This window comes from Capra hircus, chromosome 19 (genome assembly GCF_001704415.2).
Source record: "Capra hircus breed San Clemente chromosome 19, ASM170441v1, whole genome shotgun sequence".
Lineage (NCBI taxonomy): Eukaryota > Metazoa > Chordata > Mammalia > Artiodactyla > Bovidae > Capra > Capra hircus.
The window spans coordinates 9073397-9101094 of record NC_030826.1 but is presented as its reverse complement, the minus strand read 5'-3'; the positions used below and the strand labels follow the sequence as shown (position 1 = coordinate 9101094).

The 27698-nt window shown below is 50.6% G+C and overlaps 1 protein-coding gene across 4 annotated transcripts; it reads left to right on the top strand.

The window, feature by feature from the left end:
- Nucleotides 872-26998, top strand: MTMR4 (myotubularin related protein 4). Of its 4 annotated transcripts, none has more exons than XM_018064121.1 (19): nucleotides 872-1060; nucleotides 2215-2253; nucleotides 5898-5987; nucleotides 6337-6453; nucleotides 6962-7044; nucleotides 11639-11799; nucleotides 11892-11988; nucleotides 12191-12304; nucleotides 13123-13319; nucleotides 13573-13704; nucleotides 14202-14313; nucleotides 14808-15003; nucleotides 15238-15423; nucleotides 15501-15671; nucleotides 15821-15975; nucleotides 21245-22646; nucleotides 24120-24230; nucleotides 24424-24512; nucleotides 24736-26998. In XM_018064121.1, exons 2-19 carry the CDS (start codon nucleotides 2251-2253, stop codon nucleotides 24911-24913), a joined length of 3594 nt encoding a protein of 1197 aa, XP_017919610.1. In that variant the 5' UTR covers nucleotides 872-1060; nucleotides 2215-2250; the 3' UTR covers nucleotides 24914-26998. The 4 variants fall into 4 exon arrangements, with proteins under 4 accessions (XP_017919610.1, XP_017919611.1, XP_017919612.1 ...); XM_018064122.1 differs by lacking the exon at nucleotides 872-1060 and adding an exon at nucleotides 1260-1601; XM_018064123.1 differs by lacking the exon at nucleotides 872-1060 and adding an exon at nucleotides 1786-1932.

The window sequence follows — 27698 nt, the reverse complement described above, 5'->3', positions numbered from 1 at the left end:
CCGGGACCTGATATTAAAGCATTCAGGTCCAGTCTAACTTAAGCTGTCGGTTGGGAATCTGAAGCAACTGTTCTCCATTTCTGTCGGGTTGGTAGTATCTCGGGGCCAGGGCGACCTCCAGCGGCCATCCTCCGCCCTGCTGCCCGCTCTGGCTCCCCTGGGCAGAGGAAGGGAGGCGCCAAGAGCTGGATCTTCAGGGGAGTCCGACTCCCCACACCCTTTACAGACCAGAGGGTCGCAACTAGCTCGTGGCAGTCTCAGCCCCATCTCTCAGGTGAGAAAGCTTCTCAAAACGGAAAGCACCATTCATTCAGGTCACGAACAGGGCGGGCTCGCCGACGCAAAGGGAGGGTTGGAGGAAGACGTCAGGGTGCGGAAAAGGAGACTCTTCACCCCCACCAGTCGAAGACCGAGACGGAGCCTCAGGCCCAGATCGTCCCCCTTCTCTCTCAGAATTCAGAATCTTTTTCTCCCTTCTGGCTTTGCGCCGCACGACCGCAGAGAAGCCAAACGGAGAACTGGATAAGGCTTAGGTGCCTCCGGGGACTTCTCCGAGAAGTACCCCTAAAGCGGGCTGGTCACCGGAAGTGGCTGTAAAGCCCGGGCCCCTACGAGGCTCCGCCCTCCACTGCGCTACCGGGAGGCCACGGGCCGCCCCCACTTCCGGTCCCTGGAGCCTTCGCCTGCAGCCCCCCTTTTCTGCTCTCCCATTGGCTACCGCAGGGACGCGCTGTGATTTCCCATTGGTTGCGTCTCTACCCCGGCGCCGCACCTCCTCCCTCCAGCCGCAGCCCCGTTTCCCGGAAGCCGATAGGCTAAAAGCTGGGAGGGCGTCTGCCCCACTGGACCAACGAGCGGCGCGAAGAGAGAGGGCGGCGGCTGCGTGGTGGGGGCAGGGCGGGACTCGGCGTGGCTATTGGCCAGGGCGGGCACGGGCTGGAGGTAGGATTGGTTGGGCCGAGGGGCGCCGCGGTGGGTCGGAGCTGCGTGGCCTCCGCGGCTGCGGGAGACGGAAGTGGCGAGAGCGCGGCCTCCGGAGGGTCGGGCGGACGCCGGCTGGGTGAGTCACCGTGCCCCGTGCACTGCCGGTCTGCGAACCGCAACCACCGCGTCTTGCCCGGCCCCGCCCCGGCCCCACCGGCTTTCGTGAGCCCCGCCTTCTGTCATTCGGGGCTCCGCCTCCGAATCTTTAGGCTCCGCCCCTAAAACCTGGGCACCTGGGCTCCCCTGTCAGCCTGACCCGCCCCCCCACCCCGTGACCAGATTCCCGAGGTCCGGACACCGTGGGCCTCCCAGGCCTGTCCTTTTCTCGCTCTCCCTCGCTTTCTCTGAGGCTGCTTGCCAGTGGGCGGTGAGGCAGCAACCCCGGACTTGCCGCCTCCATGAGGAAGGGTGGGCTGTGACCATGGAGGCGGGGAGGGCCACGGATGGAGACATATCCACACAGCCTTCTTCGGGGTACTGCTGGACTGCCCCCTGAGCTCGCATAGCAGGCATGAAGAAAACTGTCAGTGAAACCTGGGCCTGGTTACCTCAGTGGCTCCCTAGGTGGGCCAAGGAGGCCCATCCTGACATTCCTGTTGCTTGGGCCCACTTGACAGGTACTGACTCTGAGGCCTGCACTTGCCTGATTCTGTCCCTGTTGTGTGGCCTCCTCCCACTAACCTGCTCCTCATTTGGTGTCAAGTGCCCTCAGAGGGACACGTCCAGCCCTGCTGCCTTCTGATCACAGGTTGTGGTCCCCTCCCTCTTGGCCTCTGCTCTGGACTCTGCCCCCAGTAAACAGGTCAGGTGGGTGCTGCTCCCAGACTCAGAGGCTGGCAGAGTGCTCTTGTGGATTCATGTTTCCACCAGGACCAGAAGTGAGCCCTGGTTGGGCATCCTCTATCTCTACAGAGCTGGCGGATCTTTTGCTTTCCCACAAAGAACGGGGTTCGGAGCATTTTAATTCTCTTCCTGGGATTGGGAATCAGGACTCGAGTCCTGCTGCAGGACTTTGTGGCTGCCTTCATGCCCTGCAGAGTCACTTGTTGCTTTCTCCGCATGTAGCTCCCATTGCCTCTGTCTGGCATACTGACTTGTGGAGAGGCTGGGTTCTCTGTGAGGGAGGCAGATAAGAGTTGTGGGGAAGTTCGGGAGTAGTTCTGTGGCATTTGTTGATACTGTGGTGATGCTCCGTGCTCTTGACTCATATGTTTCTCTGTCTCCTTACAGTGAGAAGCAGGCAGCCAGGACCCTCACCACGATAGAATGGTGAGTACTCTTTGCTCAGACTGCGGTGTTTTCTGTAATCCTGGTGTCTTTCTCCATGAAGCTGCCCGCCCCTCCTGGACCTTGAGCTCCAGGCGACTCTGTTCAGCAACTAAACAGGTTCATCTGCCCTGGAGATAAATTAGGGCTTCTTAGGTTGCAAAACATCAGCTGATACACAGCACTGGGAGCGGAGGCCTCTGGAAATCTTTTTCTGCACGTACTCTGACATGCTTTCCCCACACCACCACTGTCTCCCTTAGTTCTTCATATTGGCCCTTGTCTTGCTCCTCCTGGTCCTTGGGTGAAGCTCTCTGCTTTGGTCTGAAAAGTTAGACCTCCTTTATATCAAGACCCTTGTAGTTCCTACTGAGTCCCTGAAGTATTGTGGGTGCTACATCAGGAGTGACCCCTCTAAAACTGTGGGGCTTCTCTAGCTCCAGAGTGCTGCTCTAGCTGACTGAAGCACCCTCAAGGTGCCCAGAATTTCACTGGGGGCTGTGTGTGTGTTATAATGATCCCATACATTTTCTACTAACAGTAACTGCCATTTTTTCACCTCAAATACAAGGAACCCCTGAATTCCTGAGAGCTGGGGGGAGGAGGAGGAAGTAGTGAGATGAGAAGGGAGTGGACAGCTGCAGGCCTGGGTTCAGATCAGGCCCTGATTCTGGCTGTATCTCTTTAGTTCTTTCACGTGTCCCCAGTGCTTAAGGACAGGTCAAAGCATTCAGGTGATGAGAAGACTTGCTCTTTTCCTTCCATAGACATGTGGGTGTGTGGTGTGTATAGTATTGTTCTGGTCTCTTCTCAGAAAGCCTGCTGATCCTGACCCCCACCCACTGATAGCCCTTGTCCTTTTTCTCTCTGTGATACCATGAAAGGAGTCAGCCTGATCTAATTTTGAATCCTAGCACCACCACTTAAATACTTCAGGTGAACTGACTTTCTCTGTAAGCCTCAAATCTCACGAAATTCTTTCAGAGTTGAATGGTTTTAGCCAGATAATGTTTGAAACATGTCTGGCTCATAGTAGATGCTTAATAAAGTGTCAGGTTTCTCCTATTCTCCCTTCCCCGAAGACCAAAACCCAAACAAAAGCCCTGGTTTCTGAAAGCTACCAGGCACTGGGAGTGTAGGGTTTCAAACAGTTCCTCCTGTGACTCTCGGTGACATTTCAAGCGTCTTATCACTGCCCTTATTCTCTGGCCCTCTATGCAACTCCCTCCATTTCCCTACCCTTAGGTTTTGAGTTTTGTGTTTGCATAGTTTCTGTGGTTCATACTTTCAGCTCCTCTCTTTTCTAGCCTAAGAAATTTCTTAGGACTTTCTTATCCTTAAGACAGAGGATGTGAAACAAGGGGAGAGGTGGAGCTTAAGGACTAGAGCTGGGCAGGGGCCTTAGAATAAAAAACCCCGAGAATTTCCCTTTCAGGAGTGTGCAGTGACCCAACTGTCATTAGACCTGTGTCCATTCTAAGGGGCAAAAGGGGAGTGGGATTAGTGAGGTCCAGGGATTGGAAGACACCGATGGACAGGGGAATGGTGAGTGGTGGTTTTGGAGGGAAAGGAAGGAAGCCTGGAAACTGGAAAGGGCCCGCGATGGAGGGAGGTGAGATCCATCTTGGGACTCACAGCAGGATTTGGGGGGACTGGGAGGGTGTGGGGTGGCTCACTTGGGAAGAAGAGGAATGAAAAGATGTAGGCGGTCTCGCCGTCTCCTTCCACGCCGCTTGGGAGCTGGGGGCGCACTCGCTCAGCCCCGGGTCCTGAGGGACCCCAGAAGCGGCCCCCTACCCACCCCAGGACGCGCTCCTAGGCCGCGGAGGGGCGGTGGGGAGGGAGGAGCCCGGGCTGTGGGCGGGGCCCGGGGCGTCCCGCCCCCGCCCTCCGCCCCGCGCGGTCGGGGCGCTCCCCTCGCCGGGTTCCCCTCCCTTCCGCGCTCGTGAGCGAGGGCGGAGCTGGGCTCGCTCCATTGTGGAGCCGAGGGGAGAGGCGCGCGGGAGCCGCGCCGAGCCCCGCCGCCCGCGCTCGCCTCCTGGCCGCCGCGGCTGCACCTGGCCGGCTCCGCAGCCGGGATGCGGCGGGCGCCCGGGACCGGCGGGCAGCGCAGCGGCTCCGGGGACATGTGCGCTGGCCCAGACCGCCCGCGACCATGAGCCTGACCGCCCGCGTTTCCTGCTCCATGCTCAGCTGCTTCGTAAGTGCCTGCTCCACCTGCGGGGCGCGGTGGGGGGGGGCGGGGACCGGACCCCGACGCCGGCTGCACCCGCAGCCCCGCCCAGGGCCGGCCCTCGAGATTCCGAATTTCAGCCCATCCTCCTTCCCAAGGGCCCTGTCTGGCAGGGAGAGGGGATGTTACCCCTTTTCTTTACGGGACTTGCTTTCATCTTTGGGTGCCGAGAATTGCCGAAGGCCGGGGATGGGAATTCAGTGACCCATCCTGGCCCCGAAGCCGCTGCCCTTGACTGCAGAGCTTGAGGCCCCGCCCTGCGCGAGTACCTCCTTTACCTCCGCCTCTCGGTCTTGGTCCCGTCCGCCGCATCCTTGCTTGGAGGTGTGGGATGTGGCCAGTAGGCCTTCTGGGATGTTAGGGGGCTGGTCAGGGAGCGCAGGATGTTTGAGCTGTCTCCCTGGCTCCGGTCCCCTCCCCCTTCCACCATTCCACCCCTCACCTGACGCGCCAGTCTTTTCTCCTTGACTGTCCCCCAGACAGCCTCTCTTCTCCATCTTCCCTGCCACTCTGCCTCTGCGGGCCTCCGTACCTCTGCATCATTCCCCGCCCTCCCCTCCTCCCCCTTTGGCTTAATGCTCCTTCCCAGCTTCTCCCATCTGTCCGCTCAGATGTTCCCACCCCTCCCCTCCTCACCGTCCCCCCCCCCACATCCCCTCCCCCATGATTGCCAGGCTTCTTCTCTCTGTCCTTGGGTCTCCTGGTTCCTCCCAGGCGCCTGATCCCCTCCTCTCCCTGCCCTCCCTGGTGGCTGGGAAAGGAGTTACTTCTGCTTGCTCTGGGATTCCTCAGGAATTCCCTTCAGATCGTCAGCCAGGGCAGGTTGCTTGGCAGGTGGGGGTGCTTATTAGCAGTGAGGGCCTAACTGGAAAGGAAGCTCCACTCCAAAACACATCCTCCTTTTGAAAGCATCCGTGAAGGCCCTCTAGAGGCATGGGCCTGAATCCCACGCTTCCCTCCTCTTTGTCTCCTTCACCCACCAGATTGAAGCCTCAGTGGAGTGGCCTGGGCAGCCTGCATCCCCTCCTGTCTTTGTGACCAGCTTGCACACCTGGTTCCTACTCCTCAGGGCAGCACTTCCCATTTCCCACTTCTGTCCTACCTTTCCAATTCGCCCTTCTTTTGCTTCATTTCCTCTCCTTCGTTTGGGCAGTTTGGGCTCTACAGGAGATTCCCTCTTTGGGGAGCACAGATTCCCAGTGACTGTGTGGACTTTGCTCTTTTCTTAGGCTTAAGAGGCTTGAGTTCCCCCTCCACTTCACTCCTCACACAGCAAGCCGGGCCTCTCTTCCCTCCTCTGGAGACCAGAACCTTTTTAAGGGGTGTATGTGGGGTTATTGTGGGGAGGGGAGCAGAATGAGGCCTGATGGGCCAGGTGGAGCCTGATGACTTAGGGTTGAGGCCTTCCCCACAGGGTGAGGAGGGGCCCCCCAGCCTGGAGTACATCCAAGCCAAGGATCTGTTCCCCCCCAAGGAACTAGTGAAAGAGGAGGAGAATCTGCAGGTAAGGAAGAGCTGGGGGCCCGAGGTGGGTAGAGCTCCCTGCCGGGTTCAGGAAACACCCTTCCTTTCCTCCCCAACCTCCAAATATCTCCAAGGGGATCTGGTATGGGAGCTCTGGCTTCCTGCTCCTGGGTCTCTGGAGGGAGGGGAGTGAGTCTGTTGTGGAGCCTTGGGCCCCAGGGAAGGCGAGAGCTTTTCTGTATGGCTGTTGCCTGGTGCTGTTACCATGGAGAAGACTCTTGTCCTGCCTTGGCCCAGCTTTTCCAGAGGGGGTCCTACAAATCAAGGGTTGGAGAGGGAAGTGAAGGGGTGACTCATTTCTGGACTGAGGTCCCACTGCCCCCTGGCAGGTGCCCTTCACAGTGCTGCAGGGTGAGGGAGTGGAGTTCCTGGGCCGCGCAGCTGATGCCCTCATTGCCATCTCCAACTACCGGCTGCATATCAAGTTCAAGGACTCTGTCATCAACGTGAGTTCCTGTCTTGTTCTCCCACACCCAAGCCACAATCCCTGTGAAATTCAGGGTGGGACTGTCAGTGCTCCATTTGGTCGTATCTCCCAAGAGCTGGCGTTCCCTTCTTTTTCTTACTGTCTCCTAGCAGAAAGTCTGTCTGTCTACCTCTTTCACTCTCCTCCCCCTCTTCTCTCTTTCCTTGATTCTGTTGCTGGCCCTTCTAGGGGCACAGTGACTTGATTGGAAGAGTGCCACTTACCAACTATGTGACCTTGATCAATCACTCAGCTGAAGTGCAGTTTCCTCCTTAATAATACGGTGTGCAAACACCTGCCTTGAGGTTTCTGGTGGTTTTTAATTGGAGTCACATGTGGAGGACCCAGCACAGTTACCAGGCCCTTAGCAGGCCGTCTGTAAATGTCGGTTTCCTTCCTTCTGTTGCCACATCAGCCTCTGGGCAGAGGTGGGTGAGGAGTGACATGGAGCAGGGGGACCTGAGCACCAGTCTGCCCTGCCTCTGCAGGTCCCGCTCCGGATGATTGACAGCGTGGAGAGCCGGGATATGTTCCAGTTGCACATTGCCTGCAAGGACTCCAAAGTGGTGAGGTAAGAATGGCGGGGTCTCGCTCAGGTCCTCTTACCTTAGTCTTGTTGAGACCACCTGCTACAGGGTTTCTCTGGAACAAGAAGGGAAAAATACTGCCTTCCCTTTCCCATTTGGAAGAAACAGTGAAAACCCTGTCTCAGTTGGCAGAATCAATTTTCTGACCCACAGTGTCTTGACTAAAGAAATGGGGATAATGCCGCCAGGGTTTTCATAAGGGTTAAATGAGATGATGCACCCGAGAGTACCTAGGGTGTTACCTGGCACAGAGTTCTCATGTTGGGATTTTCTTGGTGGTCCAGTGGTTAAGATTCTGAGCTCTCCATGCAGGAAGCCTGGGTTTGATCCCTGGTCTGGGAACTAGATCCCAGATGCCACAACTAAGACCCAGCATGACCAAATGAATAATTTTTAAAAAGAAAAAAAGCACTCACATTGTTCTCGACTCATTTGTTTATGAATTTATTAAGCACTTTATGCCAGGCTGTTCTAAGCTCTAGGGATATAGCAGGGGACAAATAGACATAATTTTCTGCCCTCATAGAGCTTGTATTCCAGTGGGGAGATATGAGCAGTAAATATTAAGTAAGTAAAATACATTGCCATCCCAAGTGGCTCAGTGGTAAAGAATCCACCTGCCAAGAAGGAGACGTGGGTTCTATCTCTGGGTCGGGAAGATCCCCTGGAGAAGGAAATGGCAACCCACTCCAGTATTCTTGCCTGGGAAATGCCATGGACAAAGGAAGCTGTTAGGCTACAGTCCACGGAGTCGCAAAGCGACTAAACAGCAGCAGTGGCAGAATATATTGAATGGTAGTGAAAGTCAGTCAGTTGTGTCTGACTCTTTGCAACCCCATGAACTGTACAGTCCATGGAATTCTCCAAAACCAAAATGGCTGTCTGGGGAAGCCTTACGAATAGCTGTGAAAAGAAGAGAGGCAAAAACTGAAGGAGAAAAGGAAAGATATAAGCATCTGAATGCAGAGTTCCAAAGAATAGCAAGAAGAGATAAGAAAGCCTTCTTCAGCAATCAGTGCAAAGAAATAGAGGAAAACAACAGAATGGGAAAGACTAGAGATCTCTTTAAGAAAATTAGAGATACCAAGGGAACATTTCATGCAAAGATGGGCTCCATAAAGGACAGAAATGGTCTGGACCTAACAGAAGCAGAAGATATTAAGAGGTGGCAAGAATACACGGAAGAACTACAAAAAAGATCTTCACGACCCAGATAATCATGATGATGTGATCACTCATCTAGAGCCAGACATCCTGGAATGTGAAGTCAAGTGGGCCTTAGAAAGCATCACTACGAACAAAGCTAGTGGAGGTGATGGAATTCCAGTTGAGCTATTTCAAATCCTGAAAGATGATGCTGTGAAAGTGCTGTACTCAATATGCCAGCAAATTTGGAAAACTCAGCAGTGGCCACAGGACTGGCAAAGGTCAGTTTTCATTCCAATCCCAAAGAAAGGCAATGCCAAAGAATGCTCAAACTACCACACAATTGCATGCATCTCACACGCCAGTAAAGTAATGCTCAAAATTCTCCAAGCCAGGCTTCAGCAATATGTGAACCGTGAACTCCCTGATGTTCAAGCTGGTTTTAGAAAAGGCAGAGGAACCAGAGATCAAATTGCCAACATCGCTGGATCATGGAAAAAGCAAGAGAGTTCCAGAAAAACATCTATTTCTGCTTTATTGCCTATGCCAAAGCCTTTGTGTGGATCACAATAAACTGTGGAAAATTCTGAAAGAGATGGGAATACCAGACCACCTGACCTGCCTCTTGAGAAATCTGTATGCAGGTCAGGAAGCAACAGTTAGAACTGGACATGGAACAACAGACTGGTTCCAAATAGGAAAAGGAGTACGTCAAGGCTGTATATTGTCACCCTGCTTATTTAACTTATATGCTGAGTACATCATGAGAAACGCTGGACTGGAAGAAACACAAGCTGGAATCAAGATTGCCGGGAGAAATAGCAATATGCAGATGACACCACCCTTATGGCAGAAAGTGAAGAGGAACTCAAAAGCCTCTTGATGAAAGTGAAAGAGGAGAGTGAAAAAGTTGGCTTAAAGCTCAACATTCAGAAAACGAAGATCATGGCATCTGGTCCCGTCACTTCATGGGAAATAGATGGGGAAACAGTGGAAACAGTGTCAGACTTTATTTTTTTGGGCTCCAAAATCACTGCAGATGGTGATTGCAGCCATGCAATTAAAAGACGCTTACTCCTTGGAAGAAAAGTTATGACCAAGCTAGATAGTATATTCAAAAGCAGAGACGTTACTTTGCCGACTAAGGTCTCTCTAGTCAAGGCTATGGTTTTTCCTGTGGTCATGTATGGATGTGAGAGTTGGACTGTGAAGAAGGCTGAGCGCCAAAGAATTGATGCTTTTGAACTGTGGTGTTGGAGAAGACTCTTGAGAGTCCCTTGGACTGCAAGGAGATCCAACCAGTCCATTCTGAAGGAGATCAGCCCTGGGATTTCTTTGGAAAGAATGATGCTAAAGCTGAAACTCCAGTACTTTGGCCACCTCATGCGAAGAGTTGACTCATTGGAAAAGACTGTGATGCTGGGAGGGATTGGGGCAGGAGGAAAAGGGGACGACCGAGGATGAGATGGCTGGATGGCATCACCGACACGATGGACATGAGTCTGAGTGAACTCCGGGAGATGGTGATGGATAGGGAGGCCTGGCGTGCTGCGATTCATGGGGTCACAAAGAGTCGGACACGACTGGGCGACTGAACTGAACTGTTTGGGGTGAAGGTTGTAGCTTTAAACAAAATGATCAGAGAATGGATGCAATGAAAAGGTGATGTTTGAGACCTGAAGAAAGTGACCTGTGGGTATTTGGGAGAAGTGTGTGCCAGACAGAAAGACCAGCGCGTGCAAAAGCCCTGACACAGCCGGCGGGATCCTGGCACAATGGCAAGGAGGCTAGCATGGCTGGAGTGGAGTGCACGTGGGTTAGGATGGGGGATACAAGATCAGAGAGGTTGGCAGAGTGTCAGGCTGTCATAATGATTGGCTTTTACTTGAGGGCAGTGGAGAAACCACTGGAGGGTTTTGCACAAAGGAATGATGTGGTCTGATTATGGAATCACTCTGGCTACTGTATTGACAGGAGATGGAAGCAGGATGGGGGCAAAAGCTAGGGCATAAGCTGGGAGACTAATTAAGAATCTGTTGTAGTTACTCCAGGTGGGAGGTCATGATGGCTGGTCCAGGTTGGTAGCAAACAAAATGGTGAGAAGTGGTCAGATTTTGAAGGTAGAGATGACAGGATTTGCTGACAGATTGGATATGAGAGAAAGAGGGATGACTCCAAGGATTATTAAAAGGGTAATAAGACTGATAAGAACCTACTCTCCAGCACAGGGAACTCTAGTAAATACTCTGTAGTGACCTATATGAGAATAGAATCTAAAAAAGAGTGGGTATGTGTATAAGTGATTCACTTTCCTGTACACCTGAAACTAACACAGCATTGTAAATCAATTATACGCCAGTAAAAATTAATTTTTTAAGAAAAGGACGCCCAGTTTAGAGCCTGCTGTGTGCTTAGGACTGTTGGCATTCAGAACAGAAATTCGCATTGCCCTTCCCTTCAGGGAGATTAAAGTCTAGTTGTGGAAGGAAGACAATCTGTGGGAGAGGGTCTTCCATCTACTCTCACTACAGTATGCAGTAGCCAGAGTGATTCTATAATCAGACCATGTCACTCCTTTGTGCAAAACCCTCCAGCTCAAGCAGGCTCTGGGAGAACTTACTGTTTAATACTCCCAGCACATTAAGAATAATAGAGGAAGGGCTCTGTGGAATGGCTTAGGCTGGGAAGGCCTCAAGGAAGAGGTGGGCCTGCAGCTGTCTTCAGGGTATCTGGAGGACATGGCTAGGCTGAGAGGAGACCACTAAGCAGAGTGAAAACACCAGGAGACAGGACTTCCTCCCTGAGACAGAAGGCTTGTGCTGGGGAGTTGTGGGCGATAATACAAGGGGTAGCAGACGTCCAGGATCAGAGTTTTAAAACTTTTTTTATTTTTAAAGTCTTTGCTGATTTTTGTTACAATATGGTTTCATTTTTATGTTTTGCATTTGGGCCATGAAGCATGTGGGATCTTCGCTCTCTGACCAGGGATCAAACCCACACCTCCTACATTGGATGGCAGGGAAGTCCCCCAGGGCCAGATTTCATAGCATTTGGATTTGATATGAGAAACAGGGAAATGGCAACCCACTCCAGTATTCTTGCCTGGAGAATCCCATGGACGGAGGAGCTTGGTGGGCTTCAGTCCACGGGTCGCAAAGAGTCAGACATGACTGAGCGACTTCACTTCACTTCAGGCTCCACTAGAGGGGATTCTTAAGTCTCAGAAACAGGAGTTCTTGGGAAGAGAATTATCACCCTATGACAGCGTCCCTTGGGTGTTGGCCAGTGTCCCTGGTCCTCCCGGGGTCCTCAGGCCTTATCTTCCGCTTTGCAGTCTCCTCTCCCCACACCTTCCCGGGGCTGGGTCTTTGGCCCTCCTGGCCCTTGCACATGCTCGCCTCTTGCCTCACTTCATGGCTTCTTGCCTGGCAGATGCCACTTCTCCACGTTCAAGCAGTGCCAAGAGTGGCTGTCGCGGCTAAGCCGGGCCACAGCGAGACCTGCCAAGCCCGAGGACCTCTTTGCCTTTGCCTACCATGCCTGGTGCCTGGGGCTGACTGAGGAGGACCAGCACACCCACCTGTGTCAGCCAGGTGAGGCCAGCGGCACTCACTCCTTACCTCCTGCTCCTCCTCCCTCTCGGCCCCGGGCCCTCGATGCTGATAGGCACGGGGCTGTGTTGCAGGTGAGCACGTACGATGTCGGCAGGAGGCCGAGCTGGCGAGGATGGGTTTCGACCTGCAGAATGTCTGGAGGGTCTCACACATCAACAGCAACTACAAGTGAGAGGGCTGCGGGGCGGGGAACCCAAACCCCATTCTGGACCCAGACCTCCTCCCCGGGTGGGTAGAGCAGGGTGGGCATAGCTCCTGGCTCCCTGAGGGCGGGGAGCTCCTGGTCCCTCTCCCCACAGAGCCATCCTGGGGGACCTTGTGATTACAGGTCTCTAATCAAGCTCCATGACCCCCTCTGGTCTTTCCACAGGTTGTGTCCCAGTTATCCTCAGAAGCTGCTGGTTCCCGTATGGATCACAGATAAAGAGCTGGAGAACGTGGCTTCCTTCCGCTCCTGGAAGCGGATCCCTGTGGTTGTGTATAGGTGAGGCAGTGGGCACTGAGGCATCAGTGAGACGTTCTTGGTGCAGTGAGGAGAGTCAGAGGTGGAGGTCTGCGGTAGTGTGCTTAACTGGGAATTGACACTCTTCAGGAAGTGGCTGTGAAATAATTTTATAAGAAAAACTGCTTAGTTGTTGTTTTCTCCTTAGGATGAGGCTTTTGGGAAATTTATTCACTTGTCTTTTTTCTTTGCTTTTTTTTGAGGACGCGCGTGCGCGCGTGTGTGTGTGTGTGAGAGAGAGAAATATTGCATTAAAACGGGTTGGTAAACCGTCGCCTGTGAACCAAACCGGCCTATAGCCTATTATATGTTTAGTCTGTGAGCTATGAATGATTTTTACATTTTTATCTTAAAATTTAAAATTTTATTTTAAAAAAGAAAACATAAGAATACACGACAGAGACTGGCTATGACTCCCAAAACTGAAACTTCATTGCCTGGTTCTACACCAGAAAACATTTGCGAGGCAGGTTGCAGCCAGGAGGTTTGGAGCTGCTCATGCTCTGGGCTCAGGCTTGTTCTCCTGCTGGGGTTTCTACCTGGAGCAGGGGCTGTGTAGACGTGATGAGTCTGTCACCGTGGGAATACACAGCGCATCTGAGAAATGTATGTGACCATGCTTTGTACACTGTAAAGCCCTCAAGAGATGTTGAGGGCTTTTGGTTCCTCTTCTTGTGGCCTGGATGATCGGGTGGTCCCCGCTGGCTTTGGAGATCTCAGCTTGGCCCCCTGGGCTCTCAGCGGCAGGCCTCTGGGGGCTGTGAACGCCGAGGGCGTGATCGTTTCCTCTGTTTTGTCAGACACCTGCGCAACGGGGCTGCCATTGCCCGCTGCAGCCAGCCCGAGATCAGCTGGTGGGGCTGGCGCAATGCTGACGACGAGTACTTGGTCACATCCATCGCTAAAGCCTGTGCCCTGGACCCAGGGCCACGGACCAGTGGGGGCTCCCTCAGCACCGGGAATAGTGAGGCCAGCGAGGCCTGTGACACTGACTTCGGTAAGGTGTGACTGGTGCTGCCCCCTGGGGAGCAGGCCCCCACCTTGGCCTCCTGAGCTCCCAGGGAGACCCCAGGGCAAGAGGGAGAAGAAGCAGACAACATACAGGGCACCTGGGTTCCTGCCTTTTGGGAGGCAGGGGTGGTGGTGTGAGGGGTCTGGTGTAAGGGGTCTTGTGAAAGGGAGTGGCCCGGGCAGGGTGCTCCTGGGCGCTGACCGACCCAGGGTCTTCCCCTTGCCCTGTGTGTATGCAGACTCTTCCCTGACGGCGTGCTCTGGAGTAGAGAGCAGCACGGCTGCCCCCCAGAAGCTGCTGATCCTGGATGCCCGATCCTACACAGCGGCGGTGGCCAACAGGGCCAAGGGTGGCGGTTGTGAGTGCGAAGGTATTGCTGTTACCCCCGCGTCTGCAGCCAGCCTGGGTGTGGGGCCTCGGGGGCAGCCTGTGCATAGAAGGAGCCAAACAAACCCGGCTTGGGATCAGGACTCTGCTCACTGGCTGTGACTGTGCTGAAATTGCTTAATCTCTGAGTTTTCTTTTCCATGTGCAAAATGGGGATGGAACATCCCTCACAAAGTTGTTGGACGATTAGAGGTTACACATAAAAAGTTCCTGGCACAGAGCAGCTGCTGTTTGTTGAGGATTTACTGTCCCTTGTCATTAGGAGTCGTACTTAGGCATCATTGTCATTTGTGGTGGTGTTCCCACTATTAGTATATGGCACTTGAGAGATAAAAGGGTATTTAGATTTCCAGGCTACACTGAGCTCCAGCCTGGAGCGGCCTGCCCTGCCAGGGGAGCTTCACCCGCTGGGACCACTCCTGTCCTGCAGGCCTGTTTCCAGGATGTCCTCACGCTCTTGCTTTCCTTGTGTGTGTGCAGAGTACTACCCCAACTGTGAGGTCGTGTTCATGGGAATGGCCAACATCCATGCCATCCGGAATAGCTTCCAGTACCTCCGTGCTGTGTGTAGCCAGATGCCGGATCCCAGCAAGTAGGTGTGCCCAGCTCTGATTCTATCCGCCCTCCAGCTTCATCCCTTGCCCAGTGCTTCTTATGCTGGGAAGATCCGGTGGGGAGATGGGAGTTGTGAGGTACCGGAAACTCCGGGGCCTGGGGGCAGTGGGCCAGTTCCAAGAACGCTTCTTCCGTTTCTCGGCCAATGCTTTGGCGGGGCTACAGGACACTGGGTTCCTTTTGTTTGAATTCGTTGTCCTCCAAGAACACAGAGAACTGGGAGGCAGAGTGGCTGGAAGCACGTGTGATGCTTCCCAGATCCTCTGTTGATTGGCAGGGTGTCTCGCTGGCCATAGGTTCTGTCTTCCCCACCATCTCGCTAGATGTCTCTTGGCAGGAGGGCCCTGGGCTAGACCTCTCGGCATCAGCTCTCGCAGGGGACTTGGTTAAGGTGTAGGGCCCGGGGCCGGCAGAGAGACTGCTGCAGCTTCAGCCCCCTTAGTGACAGATGTGACCTCTGCTCTCGCGTAGCTGGTTGTCAGCTCTGGAGAGCACCAAGTGGCTGCAGCACCTGTCGGTGATGCTGAAGGCGGCGGTGCTCGTGGCGAACACCGTGGACCGGGAGGGCCGGCCCGTTCTGGTGCACTGCTCAGACGGCTGGGATCGCACGCCGCAGATCGTTGCGCTGGCCAAGATTCTCCTGGACCCCTATTACAGGACACTGGAGGTACTAAGGGGTTGGGCGGGAAAGAGCTGGAGGAGGGGAGTTTGGGGAGGTACTGAGCCCCCTGGGTCTGCCTGGGTATCTTTCCCCGGAGGACATGGGTAGCTCAGAGTCCTCTTCCAGGTTTGGGCCTGTTGTTCTCTGAAGCTGCCAGCCCCCCTGCTTTGGGCATCCCTGGCAGGGAGCACCATGGCCTTCCCAGAGAGGCCCTCCGCTCAAACCTCATCTTGGTTGCAGGGTTTCCAGGTGTTGGTGGAATCTGACTGGCTGGATTTTGGGCACAAGTTTGGAGACCGCTGTGGCCACCAGGAGAACGCAGAGGACCAGAACGAGCAGTGCCCCGTGTTCCTGCAGTGGCTCGACTCCGTCCACCAGCTGCTCAAGCAGTTTCCCTGCCTGTTCGAGTTTAACGAGGCCTTCCTGGTAAGTGGTGCGTCTGAGGCTGGGGCAGGGGCTGGCGGCCGGCGGCCTGGCCCGGTGCCAACTGTCCCGCTGTCTAGGTGAAGCTGGTACAGCACACGTACTCCTGCCTCTACGGCACCTTCCTGGCCAACAACCCCTGTGAGCGGGAGAAGCGTAACATCTACAAGCGGACCTGCTCCGTGTGGGCCCTCCTGCGAGCCGGCAACAAGAACTTCCACAACTTCCTCTACACGCCTGGCTCAGAAATGGTGAGTCCCGACCCTTATCCCCCAGGTGCATCTTGGGGGCCTGGGGGGCGCTGTCCCGAGGCAGCGGGAAGAACAAGGACCCAGAGGCTTGGGAAGGAAGGGGGACCTGAGACATCTCACAGAACCTGAGTACGGGGCTGCTTTCCTAGGTCCTGCATCCCGTGTGTCACGTCCGGGCGCTGCACCTCTGGACAGCTGTGTATCTGCCGGTGTCATCTCCGTGCACACTTGGGGAGGAGAGCATGGACCTCTACCTCTCCCCGGTGGCTCAGAGCCAGGAGTTCTCCGGCCGCTCTCTGGACAGGTAAGAGGGGCTCCTTTTCCCCTCTCCTCTACGAAGGCATTGGCTGCTTTGTGCCTTGCCTACATGCTGTTTTCTTCCTTTTATGAAATACTTTAAAGTAACTTCTCGAGTCATTTGAAGGCAAAACTTGGCTCAGGGCTGGTAGCTAGCTTGGAGGGCACTCCGTGTGTTCTCAAGACCCTTTCTTAAGATAAGAGTGGTTACCTTTTTTCCATGCTGCCATCACCCTTTGTGACACACCCAGGGGAGAGGAGAACAGAACTGAAAGGACTGTGTCAGGAAGGTCTGTGGGAATGGTCCTGATTTATATTACCTGATAGAAGAGCTGCGGAGCGTGCTATCTCAGTAATAACCTTTGCTATGTCCACAGCTCCCAGCAGCATCTGGCTCTCAGGGAAATGGGTCTGCTGAGGGGGAACGGCCTTCACATCACTCCCTCAGAATTTAAAGGGAGACGTAAAAATTAAAGTTACATTCTGGCTGACTATCGGGGGAAGTAGAATGGAGATTGGTTAAATGATAAGAGTAATATCTGTTCCTTTTTTTTTTTAAGCCAAACAATATAAAAGTCAAAAAATGACAGCCCTCCCTCCCTGCTCCTTGTCCCCACAGGTGTTCACTGTTGCCACTTTGGTGCCTCCCAGATGTTTATCTCTACACAGACATATCCACACTTTCATATAAAAACATTTTTTAAAATACAATGACCGTATTTTTCACATTGTTCTGAAAATTGTTTTCTCCACTGTGCATCAGGATGTCAACCCATGATAGCACATATAAAGCTGCTTTATTGTTTTTAGTGGCTGCATAAGTCGAAAAGTAGAGTGTATGGAAATTTACATAACCAATTTTCAATTGGTCATTTAAGTGATTTCCATTTTTTAATCATTATAGGGGGTGTTTTACTTAACATATCTTTAAAAAGTTTTTTGGTACAATACATACAATATTTGCCTCCCCCGTGGCTCAGCTAGTAAAGAACCTGCCTGCTAGTGCAGGAGATGCAAGAGACGTGGGTTCGATCCCTGGGTGGGGAAGATCCCTTGGAGAAGGAAATGGCAACCCACTCCAGTATTCTTGCCTGGAAAATTCTGTGGACAGAGGAGCCTGATGGGCCACAGTCCATGGGGTCACAGAATCAGATATGATTGAGCGCATGTGCACGCACACACACACACAATATTTACCATCTAAACCATTTTTTTAAACAGTAGTGTTACCGTGTACCTTGCATTTATGCTAGTGTTTCTGCCAGATAAATGCTTAGAAATGAAAATACTGGGTTCAAAGGATATGTGCATTTCAAATTTTGATCTTTGTTTATTGGTGGAAAGTTTTTAAAATATAATTTAACATAATTGGTTGAATATTATAAAGGAAAACAAAACCCCCAACCTCCTAAGCTATAAATTTTAGATCTTTGGAACTGAGTCAATTGTCAAGGGCCTATAGATAGGCTTCAGGAATTCTGTGATATTCTTATTCCGTGAACTATGCAGAATTGGGTACCAGTTCATAAGTTTCCTTTTCCAGGAGAGGGGCCATAACTTTTTATCAGATTCTCAGCATGTTCTGTGACCCATTTAACAACCATTGCCTTAAATCAATATCTAATTTTTCAAATCAATAAATGTTTCTTAAATACCTACAAGCTGCCTACTGTTTTACAGGCTGTGTGAAAGACATAGAAGATATTGATCTATTTAAGATACTTTTTAAAAACTGTGAGATAAGGCGTAGGACAGCTGGAGGACAGTTCTAAGTTAGCATCTAAGTGAATAAATAGAATGTGTCTTGTTCAAAGCCATTAGAGAAATGGGAAGTAAGAAACGGGTCATTTGGTGACTGTTGATGCAGAGGTTTTTGTGGAAGACCAAGCAGGAACCATGGCTTTTTTTTGGTTTAAGTTTATTTTCTTATTTATTTTTATATTTATTTATTTGCCTACACCTGGTCTTAGTTGCAGCATGTGGGATCTAGTTTCCTGACCAGATTTGAACCCAGGGCCCCAGCATTGTCAGTACTTAGACCCTGGACCACCAGGGAAGTCCCAGGAACCATGGCTTTTTAGTGTCCCTTGTACCTGGCTCAGGGCCTGGAACATAATAGGTGCTTTAGTAAATGCTTAAATGAACAAGTGAATGGAATAAAGGAAGTTATAAGCTTGGTAACAAGGTTAGTGGAGAGGGGTCCAAAAGAATAGGATACATGAGAGAGAATTTCTTTTAAAAAGAAGCACCACCTCTTTGGAGCTGGAGCTGGCAGGGATTGGAAAGCGGCATTTAAAAAAAAAATACTTATTTCTTTGCCTTTGGCTGTGTTGGGTCTTAGTTTCAGCATGGAGGGTCTTCGTTGCAGCGCACAGGCTTCTCTCTAGTGGAGGTGTGGGCTCAGTAGTTGCAGTGCACAGGCTTAGTTGCCCCGAGGCATGTGCGATCTTATCTTAGTTTCCTGAGCAGGGATCGAACCCGAGTCTACAGCACTGGAAGGTGGATTCTGAACCACTGGACCAGCAGAGAATCCCTGGGAAGGGGTATTTTGAAGAATAGAAAGAAATAAACAGGATAGTTCCTTGAGGGCTTTTATACTGAGGAATTTATTTTGATTCAGGTGTCAGTAGTAAGTCATTGTGACCTGGTGAAAAAGGGATTTTTCAAGAATTAACCAGTGAGCAGGGTAGTTGGAAGCACGGAGGCCAGCCAGGACTGTTGTAATTCAGATATGAAGGGAAAAGACAGAATTAAATTCAGATGTTGTTGAGAAGTCATTGGCAGTCTGTGTTGCTGACTGAATGTTGGAAGGTGGAAGTGAAGAGTTAAGAGACCAAAGTCAGGTCCCAAGTATCTGAGCTTAGAAACCAGGAGGATATCAGTACCATCTGTAGAAACTGAGGGGCTTCCCAGGTGGCTCGGTGGTAAAGAATCTGCCTGCAACGCAGGAGATGCAGGTTTGATCCCTGGGTCAGGAAGATCCTCTGGAGATGGAAATGACAACCCACTCCAGTATTTTTGCCTGGAAAATTCCATGGACAGAGGGGCCTGGCAGGTTACAGTCATGGGATCACAAAGAGTCGGATACGACTGAGTGACTGAGCACGCCTGCACGTAGACACTGTAAAGTTAAGAAGATGAGTCAGTGCGGAGAGATGGAAGAGATACATGCAGGTTGGGACTGAAATATCTTGACAACAAAGAGGAGGTGTGCTGTAGGCAGTTCAAGGTGGAGTTGGATTTCATGGATAAAGGTTTTAAAGGAAATGGTTTCTCTCACAGCTGACCTGACTCACCTTCGGTTCTACCTTTCCCTAGATCAAAAACATCCTGCTCTCTTTCCTCTTCTTCCATTCAAGTCCAACACATTCTTCCATCCCCAGCTCAGATTCTGTCCTCTCTACTTAGCTGTCCCCGACCACATTCGCTGGATACGTTCTCTCGTGGTTCCAAACTCCTCAGACGTCGTTCTTGCTCCCCTCATTGTTAATTAGACCTTTGGTGCGCACAGGACTCAGCTGTGGAGGACAGCAGGCTGTTGCTGTTGTCGAGTCTGGCCAAAGAGTACATTGGAATTCTTCATACTTTCTTCTTTTGTGTGTTTGAAAGTTTCATAATAAAAAATAAAGAAAAAAGCTAAAAAGTTGCCAAGCTGAGATTCAAGCTTGGACTATGGGACTCCAGAGGCCATGATCATAATGTTGTTATTGCCTTCTTGGAATCTGTTAACCACACTGACACACAGCAATCAAAATCGATCACAGAGTAAAATCAAACACAAGAGTACTTTTATAGAAGTACTAATAATTTTAAAAAAACCAAACACTTAAAAAAAAAATCAGCTGTATTGTAACTATGTTTGAAGGATTTTTCAGTGTGGGCTTGGCTGAGTGAGGCCTCTGAAAAAGAAAGTCCAGCAAATTCTCCAGTTTCTTGGCAAATTTGCCTCAGTTTTGTTGCTCTGAACACTTTATAGAATTGTATTAAAAATTAGGGTGGTCATTCTTTTTTTTTTTCTTCAATGTTTTATTTTATATTGGAGTATAGCTGATTAACACTGTTGTGATAGTTTCAGGTGGACAGCATAGGGACCCAGCCATACATATACATTCTCCTCCAAACTCCCCTCCCATCCAGGCTCAGGGCAGTTATTCTTGAAAATGTTGGTTGCCCATTTGGTGTACACAAATGTCTCTAGAACTGTATACTGGGGAAGTTTCCATGGTGACTTGGGCCTCAGAGGAGTATGCTGCCACTAAATGGTTGTAAAAAGCCATGCTGGTCCCTGCTGTGATGGAGGGATAATTTATAATAAGGAAGGTTATAAAAATGAGGTCATGAGTGAAGCCTTAATAAGTTTGTGGTTGGTTGCCTATACTTTGAATCCTCATAGCATCTCGGCAAGGTAATTTATCGTCATTTTATAGAGAAGAGAAACCAAGTGTCTGAGAGGTTAAATAGCTCACTTGTAGTCATGTATCTAATCAGTGTCAGAACCGGTATCATCCAACTCCAGGACCTACCATCTTTCTGTCTTGCTGTGTGTAATAGGGGTGGTTGCATGTAAGGTTTGAGGCTGAGTTGTATTCCTGGCTGGAAGGGTAGATTGGAAGGCATCAGCTTATAAGGCAGCTGAGGTTATGGGAGTGGTTGAGTATTCAGGGGAGACTGTGAGGAAAGACTGACGAAAACTGAGGACAGACCCTGGGTTGGGTTCCTGAGGAGGGGGTTCAAGTCCTACACTTTTGCAGAGCAGACTCTTTACTTTATTGTGGCCATGCTGTGTGGCATGCAGAATCTTAGTTCCCAGACCACGGATCGAACCTGCACCTCCGGGAGTGGAAGTGTAGCATCTTAACCACTGCCAGGGAAGCCCCAGAACAGAGTTTTGCAGTGAGCATTGGCTGTTTGTATCTTTTTTTAAAGATCTATCTATGTATTTTACTTTTCCAGCTGCGGAGGGGCTTCTTACTGCTGCAGGGGCTTGTCTTGCTGCAGAGCACAGGCTCTGGGCAGACGGGCTCAGTAGTTGTGGTGCACGGGCTTTAGTTGCCTGCTGCATGTGGGCTCTTCCTGGATGAGGGATCGAACCTGTGACCCGTCTTGACAGGCAGATTCTTAACCACCGGACTGCCAAGGAAACTTGAACATTGGTTATTTGTAATCTTAAATGTTATTTCTTGTGAACTCTGGCTTTGAGTGTTTTGATGACCCAATTCTGTCTGTTGGAGGTAGCTTTCAGTTCCTGACCTGGAGGTGGTATGTTGTCTTTGCAGATTACCTAAAACGAGATCTATGGATGATCTTCTTTCTGCCTGTGACACAAGCAGCCCCTTGACACGCACATCCAGTGACCCCAACCTGAATAACCACTGTCAGGAGGCCAGAGCAGGCCTGGAGCCCTGGCATGGCAATCCCGAGGCATCGCAGACTGCCTTCGTGGAGTCTGGGGCCGGAGGTCCCCAGCAGGCTATAGGGGAGGTGGCGGGTCCTCCCTCGCTGCCCAGTAGCCAGAAAGACTACTTGAGCAATAAACCTTTTAAGAGTCACAGAAACGGTTCTCCAGGTTACAAACTGCTCAGTGCCACATTGCCCCAGGAAACGAAGAGCAGCACTTCTGAGCCTGAGATCAAAGCCCTCGCAGAGACTCAGGCCCCAGCTCCAGGCCCTCCTGCCCAGGACGAGCTGGATAGGACTTCGGATGGCACAGAGGAGCCACCTGAACACTGTCCTGAAAAAGCAGCTATCCACGCGCTCTCTAAAGTCATCTCGGACAAACGTGAAGGAACCGGTGACTTTCCTGAGTCCTCCCAGAACCCCCTCCCAGGTGCCCTCCATCAGGCCCAGCTGGACTCTGTGCTGGGCATGCCCTCCAGACGTGCCCCAGATCATGGTCTGGGCACCCTCTGCCACCCACCGAGTGCTACCTGCCAAACTCCTCCAGACCCCAGCGGTGACGTTCTCAACGAGGACCCCCCGGGGTCTGCAGCAAGTGTCGCCCACCAGGAACCGCCTAGTTCTGTGCTAGATACAATTCACAGGGAGGAAGACACAGGCAAGAGAGGGAATCATAGGAACGGGCAGTTGCTGGAGAACCCCCGCTTGGGAAAAGTGCCATTGGAATTGGCCCGAAAGCCAATTTCTCAGAGCCAGATTAGTGAGTTCTCTTTCTTAGGGTCCAACTGGGACAGCTTCCACGGGATGGTGACTTCACTCCCTAGTGGGGAGACCACCTCTCGACGGCTGCTTTCCTACGGCTGTTGTAGCAAGAAAGCGAGCAGTAAGCAGACGCGGGCACCGGGGCCCTGCTTTGGGGGCCAGTGGGCTCAGAGAGAAGGGGTGAAGTCGCCGGTCTGTTCTAGTCATTCCAGTGGACACTGTACTGGTCCAGGTGGAAAAAACAACCGGATGTGGCTGTCCGGTCAGCCAAAGCAGGTCCCCAGCATGAAGCCTATGCCCCTGAGCTGCCCTTCTCCAGTGCCTCCTCTCTACCTGGACGACGACGGACTCCCCTTCCCCACGGATGTGATCCAGCACAGGTTACGGCAGATCGAAGCGGGGTACAAGCAGGAAGTGGAGCAGCTCCGTCGACAGGTGCGTGAGCTTCAGATGAGGCTGGATATCCGCCACTGCTGCGCCCCTCCAGCGGAGCCCCCCATGGACTATGAGGACGATTTTGTAAGTACTCATGGCCTGCCCGCATCCAGCCTTTCACCCACCCCATAGCTGTTCACTGGGTACTTGCTGTGTGCCACTGAGTTAGAGGGGTGGGCTGTAGGATGAGAGACCTTGCTCTGCCCTCAGGGAGCTCACAGTCTATTGGGAGAGTCAAGCCCACCATTAGAACGCTGTTCTTAAGTGACATGATGGTCGGAAGCGTCAGGTACCGGGGCCCTAGGGGAGTCAAAGGTCAGGGAAGGCTCTCCTAAGAAGATAGTGCTTGAGCCAAGTGCTGAAGGATGGGTTACTTTTAGCTACACAAGACAGTGAAAAAGGAATCCCATTTGCAGAAGCATGGAGGTATTCTAGGGGTGTGGCTTGAATAAAGAGGTGTGTGTGTTTGCACATGTGCGTGCATGCGTGCACACTTGCGCCTTGACTGTGAGGGAGGGAGTTGGTAGTGTGGTGGGAGGTGAGATTGGGAAGTGGGAAGGGATTAGAAAGCTCAGCTTGAGAGCTCGTTTTGTGTGGATTCTACCTTCAGGGGAGTAAAAGTTTTGGCTAGTGAATCATAGGATCAGAGTACTGTCCCAGAGGGACTTCCCTGGCGGTCCAGTGGTTATGATTCTGAGTTCCCAGTGCAGGGGGCCTGGATTCCATCCCTGGTCAGGAAACTAAGGGCATGGCTTGCCCCCCTCCAAAAATAAAAAAATAGAGTGCTAAAAAGAGTACTACCCTAGCACCAGTGTGTCAAGTGGATGAAGCAGTTGAAAACCAGGGAGGCTGGTTAGGACCTCTTGGAATAAGCCAGGTGAGAGACGACGAGGCACAGCAATCCTCAGGGAGCTTCTTGGAAGAGGCTCTAGAACATTCCCAATTGCCTGCTGTGCAGTTCTCTGCTGGTGGGATGGTCAGGGCTAGCAACTTCTTTTTCACCGTTTAGAGTGATGGTTTAGAACAAGAGTCAGCAGATTTGTTTGGTAAAGGGCCAGATTGTAAATAATTTAGGCCCTGAGAGACGTATTGTCTCTTTACAGCTACTAGGCTCTTCTGTCAAAGTGCAGAAGCAGCCGTAATGACCATGTGTTAATAAATTGAGTGTGGCTGTCTTCCAGAGAAACCTGACTTACAGAAGCAGGCAGTGGGCCAGTTTGGCCTGTGGGCCAGAGCTTGCGAACTCCTGGTTTAGAATGTAACAGGAGAAATATTCTTTCTATACTGTGATGCAGCATGTTGGTTAAGAGCATGGGTCTGAAGCCAGAATGCTAGGTCCAAATCCCACATTTACTAGCTATCAGCTCTTAATTCTCTCTGTGGCTTAATTTCCTTATTTGTAAAAGTGGAGATAATAATAGCATACATTTATAAGATTGTCAGGAATTAAATAAGTTCCTGCATGTGATGTACTTAGTGCCTGACAGACACATAGTGAACAATAAATGTTAAGAGATGATGAAGGCGATGGTGGTAATGCCTTGGCTTTTTCTTTAGACGTGTTTGAAGGAATCAGATGGCAGTGATACAGAAGATTTTGGCTCTGATCACAGTGACGACTGCCTTTCAGAAGCAAGCTGGGAACCTGTTGATAAGAAAGAGACTGAGGTATGTCCAGGCAAATACGTGGCGGGTCCTTCTGCAAGGTAGGGAGTTCTTATAATTTTCAGAGACGAGTGACATGTTCTCCCCGAGCTGACTCTCTATAGGCAAGTAGTAGCCACCTAGACCTTGTCCTTTTCTTCCAGGATGCTTTCCTTGCTGCAGTGTTGCTGGAATTTTTCCTTTTGCCCTCTGTTAGGTGACTCGCTGGGTTCCAGACCACATGGCATCACATTGCTATAATTGTGACTGTGAATTCTGGTTGGCCAAACGCAGACACCATTGCAGGTAACATGTTTTGTGTGATTCAGTAGGGCTTGTAAAGCCATAGAGAGGGACGTAGATATGAACTAAATTGAGTTAATCTGATAACGGAGATACCTTTATAGGAACTAGTTTTGTTTTTTCCCAACTTTTCTTTTTATTTACTCACGTAAGGCCTTTTAGAGTATCATTCATTCTCAGTATGTGGGCATCTCTGATGAACTCTTCCTTCTTTGTGCTTTGGCAGAAATTGTGGAAATGTATTTTGTGCTGGCTGCTGTCACCTGAAGTTGCCCATTCCTGATCAACAACTCTATGACCCAGTTCTCGTCTGTAACTCATGTTACGAACATATCCAAGTATCTCGGGCCAGGGAACTCATGAGCCAACATCTGAAGAAACCCATTGCTACAGCTTCCAGTTGAATGCCAGAGGAGAAGACCTGTCCAGTTTTAGCAGGTTTGAAGGGAGGATATGCTTCAGGTGTAGTTTTTGAAGGTTCCTTGATGTGGCTCATGAAATCACAGAGCTCAAAGATACAGTCTTGAGAAATCCTCCTTGGTACCATGAGACTGGGGCAGAGGAATTCCACTCTGGCGGGAGTCCTCTCCTAGTGAGACCCTCACCTTGGGGGTAATGGTCCTGATCCAGACCCAGAATCTGGAAGCTTAACGTTGAGTTGGTGACTCCAGTTTCTTTCTCCTGGGGTCACAAGATGATGATTTCATAGATACTGCCTGGTGATGTGTGCCCTAAACAGCAATAGAGAGGCATACGTATAACCAAACTCCAAGTGATAACCAGATCCATCTCTCCTCCACCTTGAAAAAAGCAGATTATAGTATATAAGATAGGAATTCCTATCCTATTTGAAATGAACTATACCCTGTACCTCTGTGCTCTGTGTCTGTGCATGAAGGCTCAGTCTTTAGAGGCACTCCCTCTAGTTGCATTAGTTCTGTCTTTCTGTGGAGTTTGGTTTTAAAGACTGGTCCAGCTAGTGGAGGTTTTGCTGTATTTTTCACTTGGCTCATCAGCCACCTTCAGTGAACATTCAGTTTAGGGGGACAGTTTTAGGGAGTGAGACAGACCTTTTCCGGAGCAGAGGAAAACTCTGCTATGTTCAGTCCTGGCAGACATCAGTTATTTGGAGCTGTGAAGGCAGTAGTCTTTGTTACTCATTGGCAGCTCTGGAGGTAAGCACTGTGAAGAATGAGAAGGGAAAAGCAGAAATTATCCTTGTGAAATATTTGCTGATTGTGCCCTACCCTTTGCACCTGACTTTTCCTAGTTGTCCTGGTGCTAACACAGGAGCTACACCTTGATCCTCTCCTGGCATGAAAATAAAACCATGGTTTTTTTTTGGGGGGGGGTCTTTGTTCCATTGCCCACTTCCCACATGTTGTCTTTCCCTTGGCTGCTGCCTCCTCTGGGTCACACTGCTTCTTATCCTGAACACTTGACACGTTGAGGGTAGAATTTAGCGTTTGGTTTTTACCTCCTAGAATACGCTGTTTGGTATGTGAGGGTTTCAGTACAAATGCTGCTGTCTATTTCTGTGCACTTAACAATGGAGCCCAAACAGAAGAAGAGAATAAAGCCTTGATACCAAAATTGGGAGAGAAAACGTGTCCATTTGGACCAAACATTGTTTTTGTTTGTTTGTTTTCATCTTAATATGTACCAGTGGCACTTAACCAAAAGATACAGTGATATTAGCCATGTATAGTGCTTAGGACAGATACAGTCTCCTTGACTTACAATGAAACCACTAGGATTTCCTTATACGTTTTCCTTGATTCACTGGTGTAGAAAAGGTAAATTACACTTAGGCTCAGCCTGTTTTAAAACTATGGTAGCTGTCTTAACTGCTACTTGTTCATGTTGCTTCCTGGAAAAAAATTTTTTCCGTTGAAAATACCTAGGATCTGCATTTAGAACAAGAACTGTTATTTGCCCTGACCTTTTCTTCAGCCCTACAGAGAAGCATCTGTGCTTTTTATGCTTGCCATGGATGTAACCTAAAAAGTTTTGGTGTATCTAGGTCAGTCTAGCAGAACTTTTTTTCGTTTAAATGGAGTTGAATAATGGAGATTTTGTGTCTGGGAAATTCCTGAATTCATTGAAAAAGTAACAAACTATTCCTTGTCTCCAATACGTAAAATGAGCATTTTCTCAGTCATTACAATTTACTGCCAGTTGTGAGTGGCTTTTTAATTAACTCGACTTTCATTGCACTTCGATTGGTGACATTTGAGGAGACTGTATCTGTCTGCTTTGAATGGCTGTTTTGAGGGACTGTCCCATCAGTGAACATACTGCATGGCCTTGGAGAGAGACTCTGGGCTCTTGGCTCAGATGTATTCATCAAATACTCCTTTCAGAGCTCTTGTGGGTGTAAGTGACATGATGTGGCCAAAAATCCAAACTGTGCAGTTGCGTTGTGACAAACATGCAATGTGCTGTAAAAACTCAATTCAATTTAAATAAAATCTCTATATTAGTGCTGCTTTGTTGGGTCTTTTTCTTCATTTTTAACTTCTAAGAAAACACTCATTTTTTCTTTTGACCCTGAGAAAGAACTGAAACATTACTCCTCTGTCTCCCAGCTATTTCCATGTTTAAAATGGCCCTCTCTTTTTTATCAGCTGTATTGTCATTTATTGATCACACAGGCCGTTATCCTTATGGATCCCATTGAATTTGGTCCCATCTGATGTGAGCTTTATTTCTCTTTGTCTAAAAGTTCACCAGCTGGTTGATCAGGCACACAAGATTATACTTATCTTTGCCCGGTTCCCTCCTCATAGGCTTCTGTTTTCATTCCACCTTGGGTAAATGGTCTTGAGCAAAGCATTGGCTGAAGAGAGTATTTTTCAGAACAGATAAAATGCCAGTCTTTTCAATTTGTGCACTCAGGGTACTATACCACCATCGCCATTTTAATTTGGAGAGACAAGCAATTCAACTGTTAGGACTAATAAGAGCATAGAATGTGTTTTTGAGAATGGCCGGATTTGTTAACACCCACTTCGCACTTCCTGAATTCTAAAGCCCCACAGCCCCGCTGCCTGATGCGGTGAAGTACACGGGTCTCCGCATTCCGCCTCGGATACCCCCGGTGGATCTCTCTGCAGGACGCGACACCGGCCCGCGGGCCCCGGGCCCCAGCGCCTCCGGCTCCCTCAGGAGGCCGCCCAGCGAGCGCGC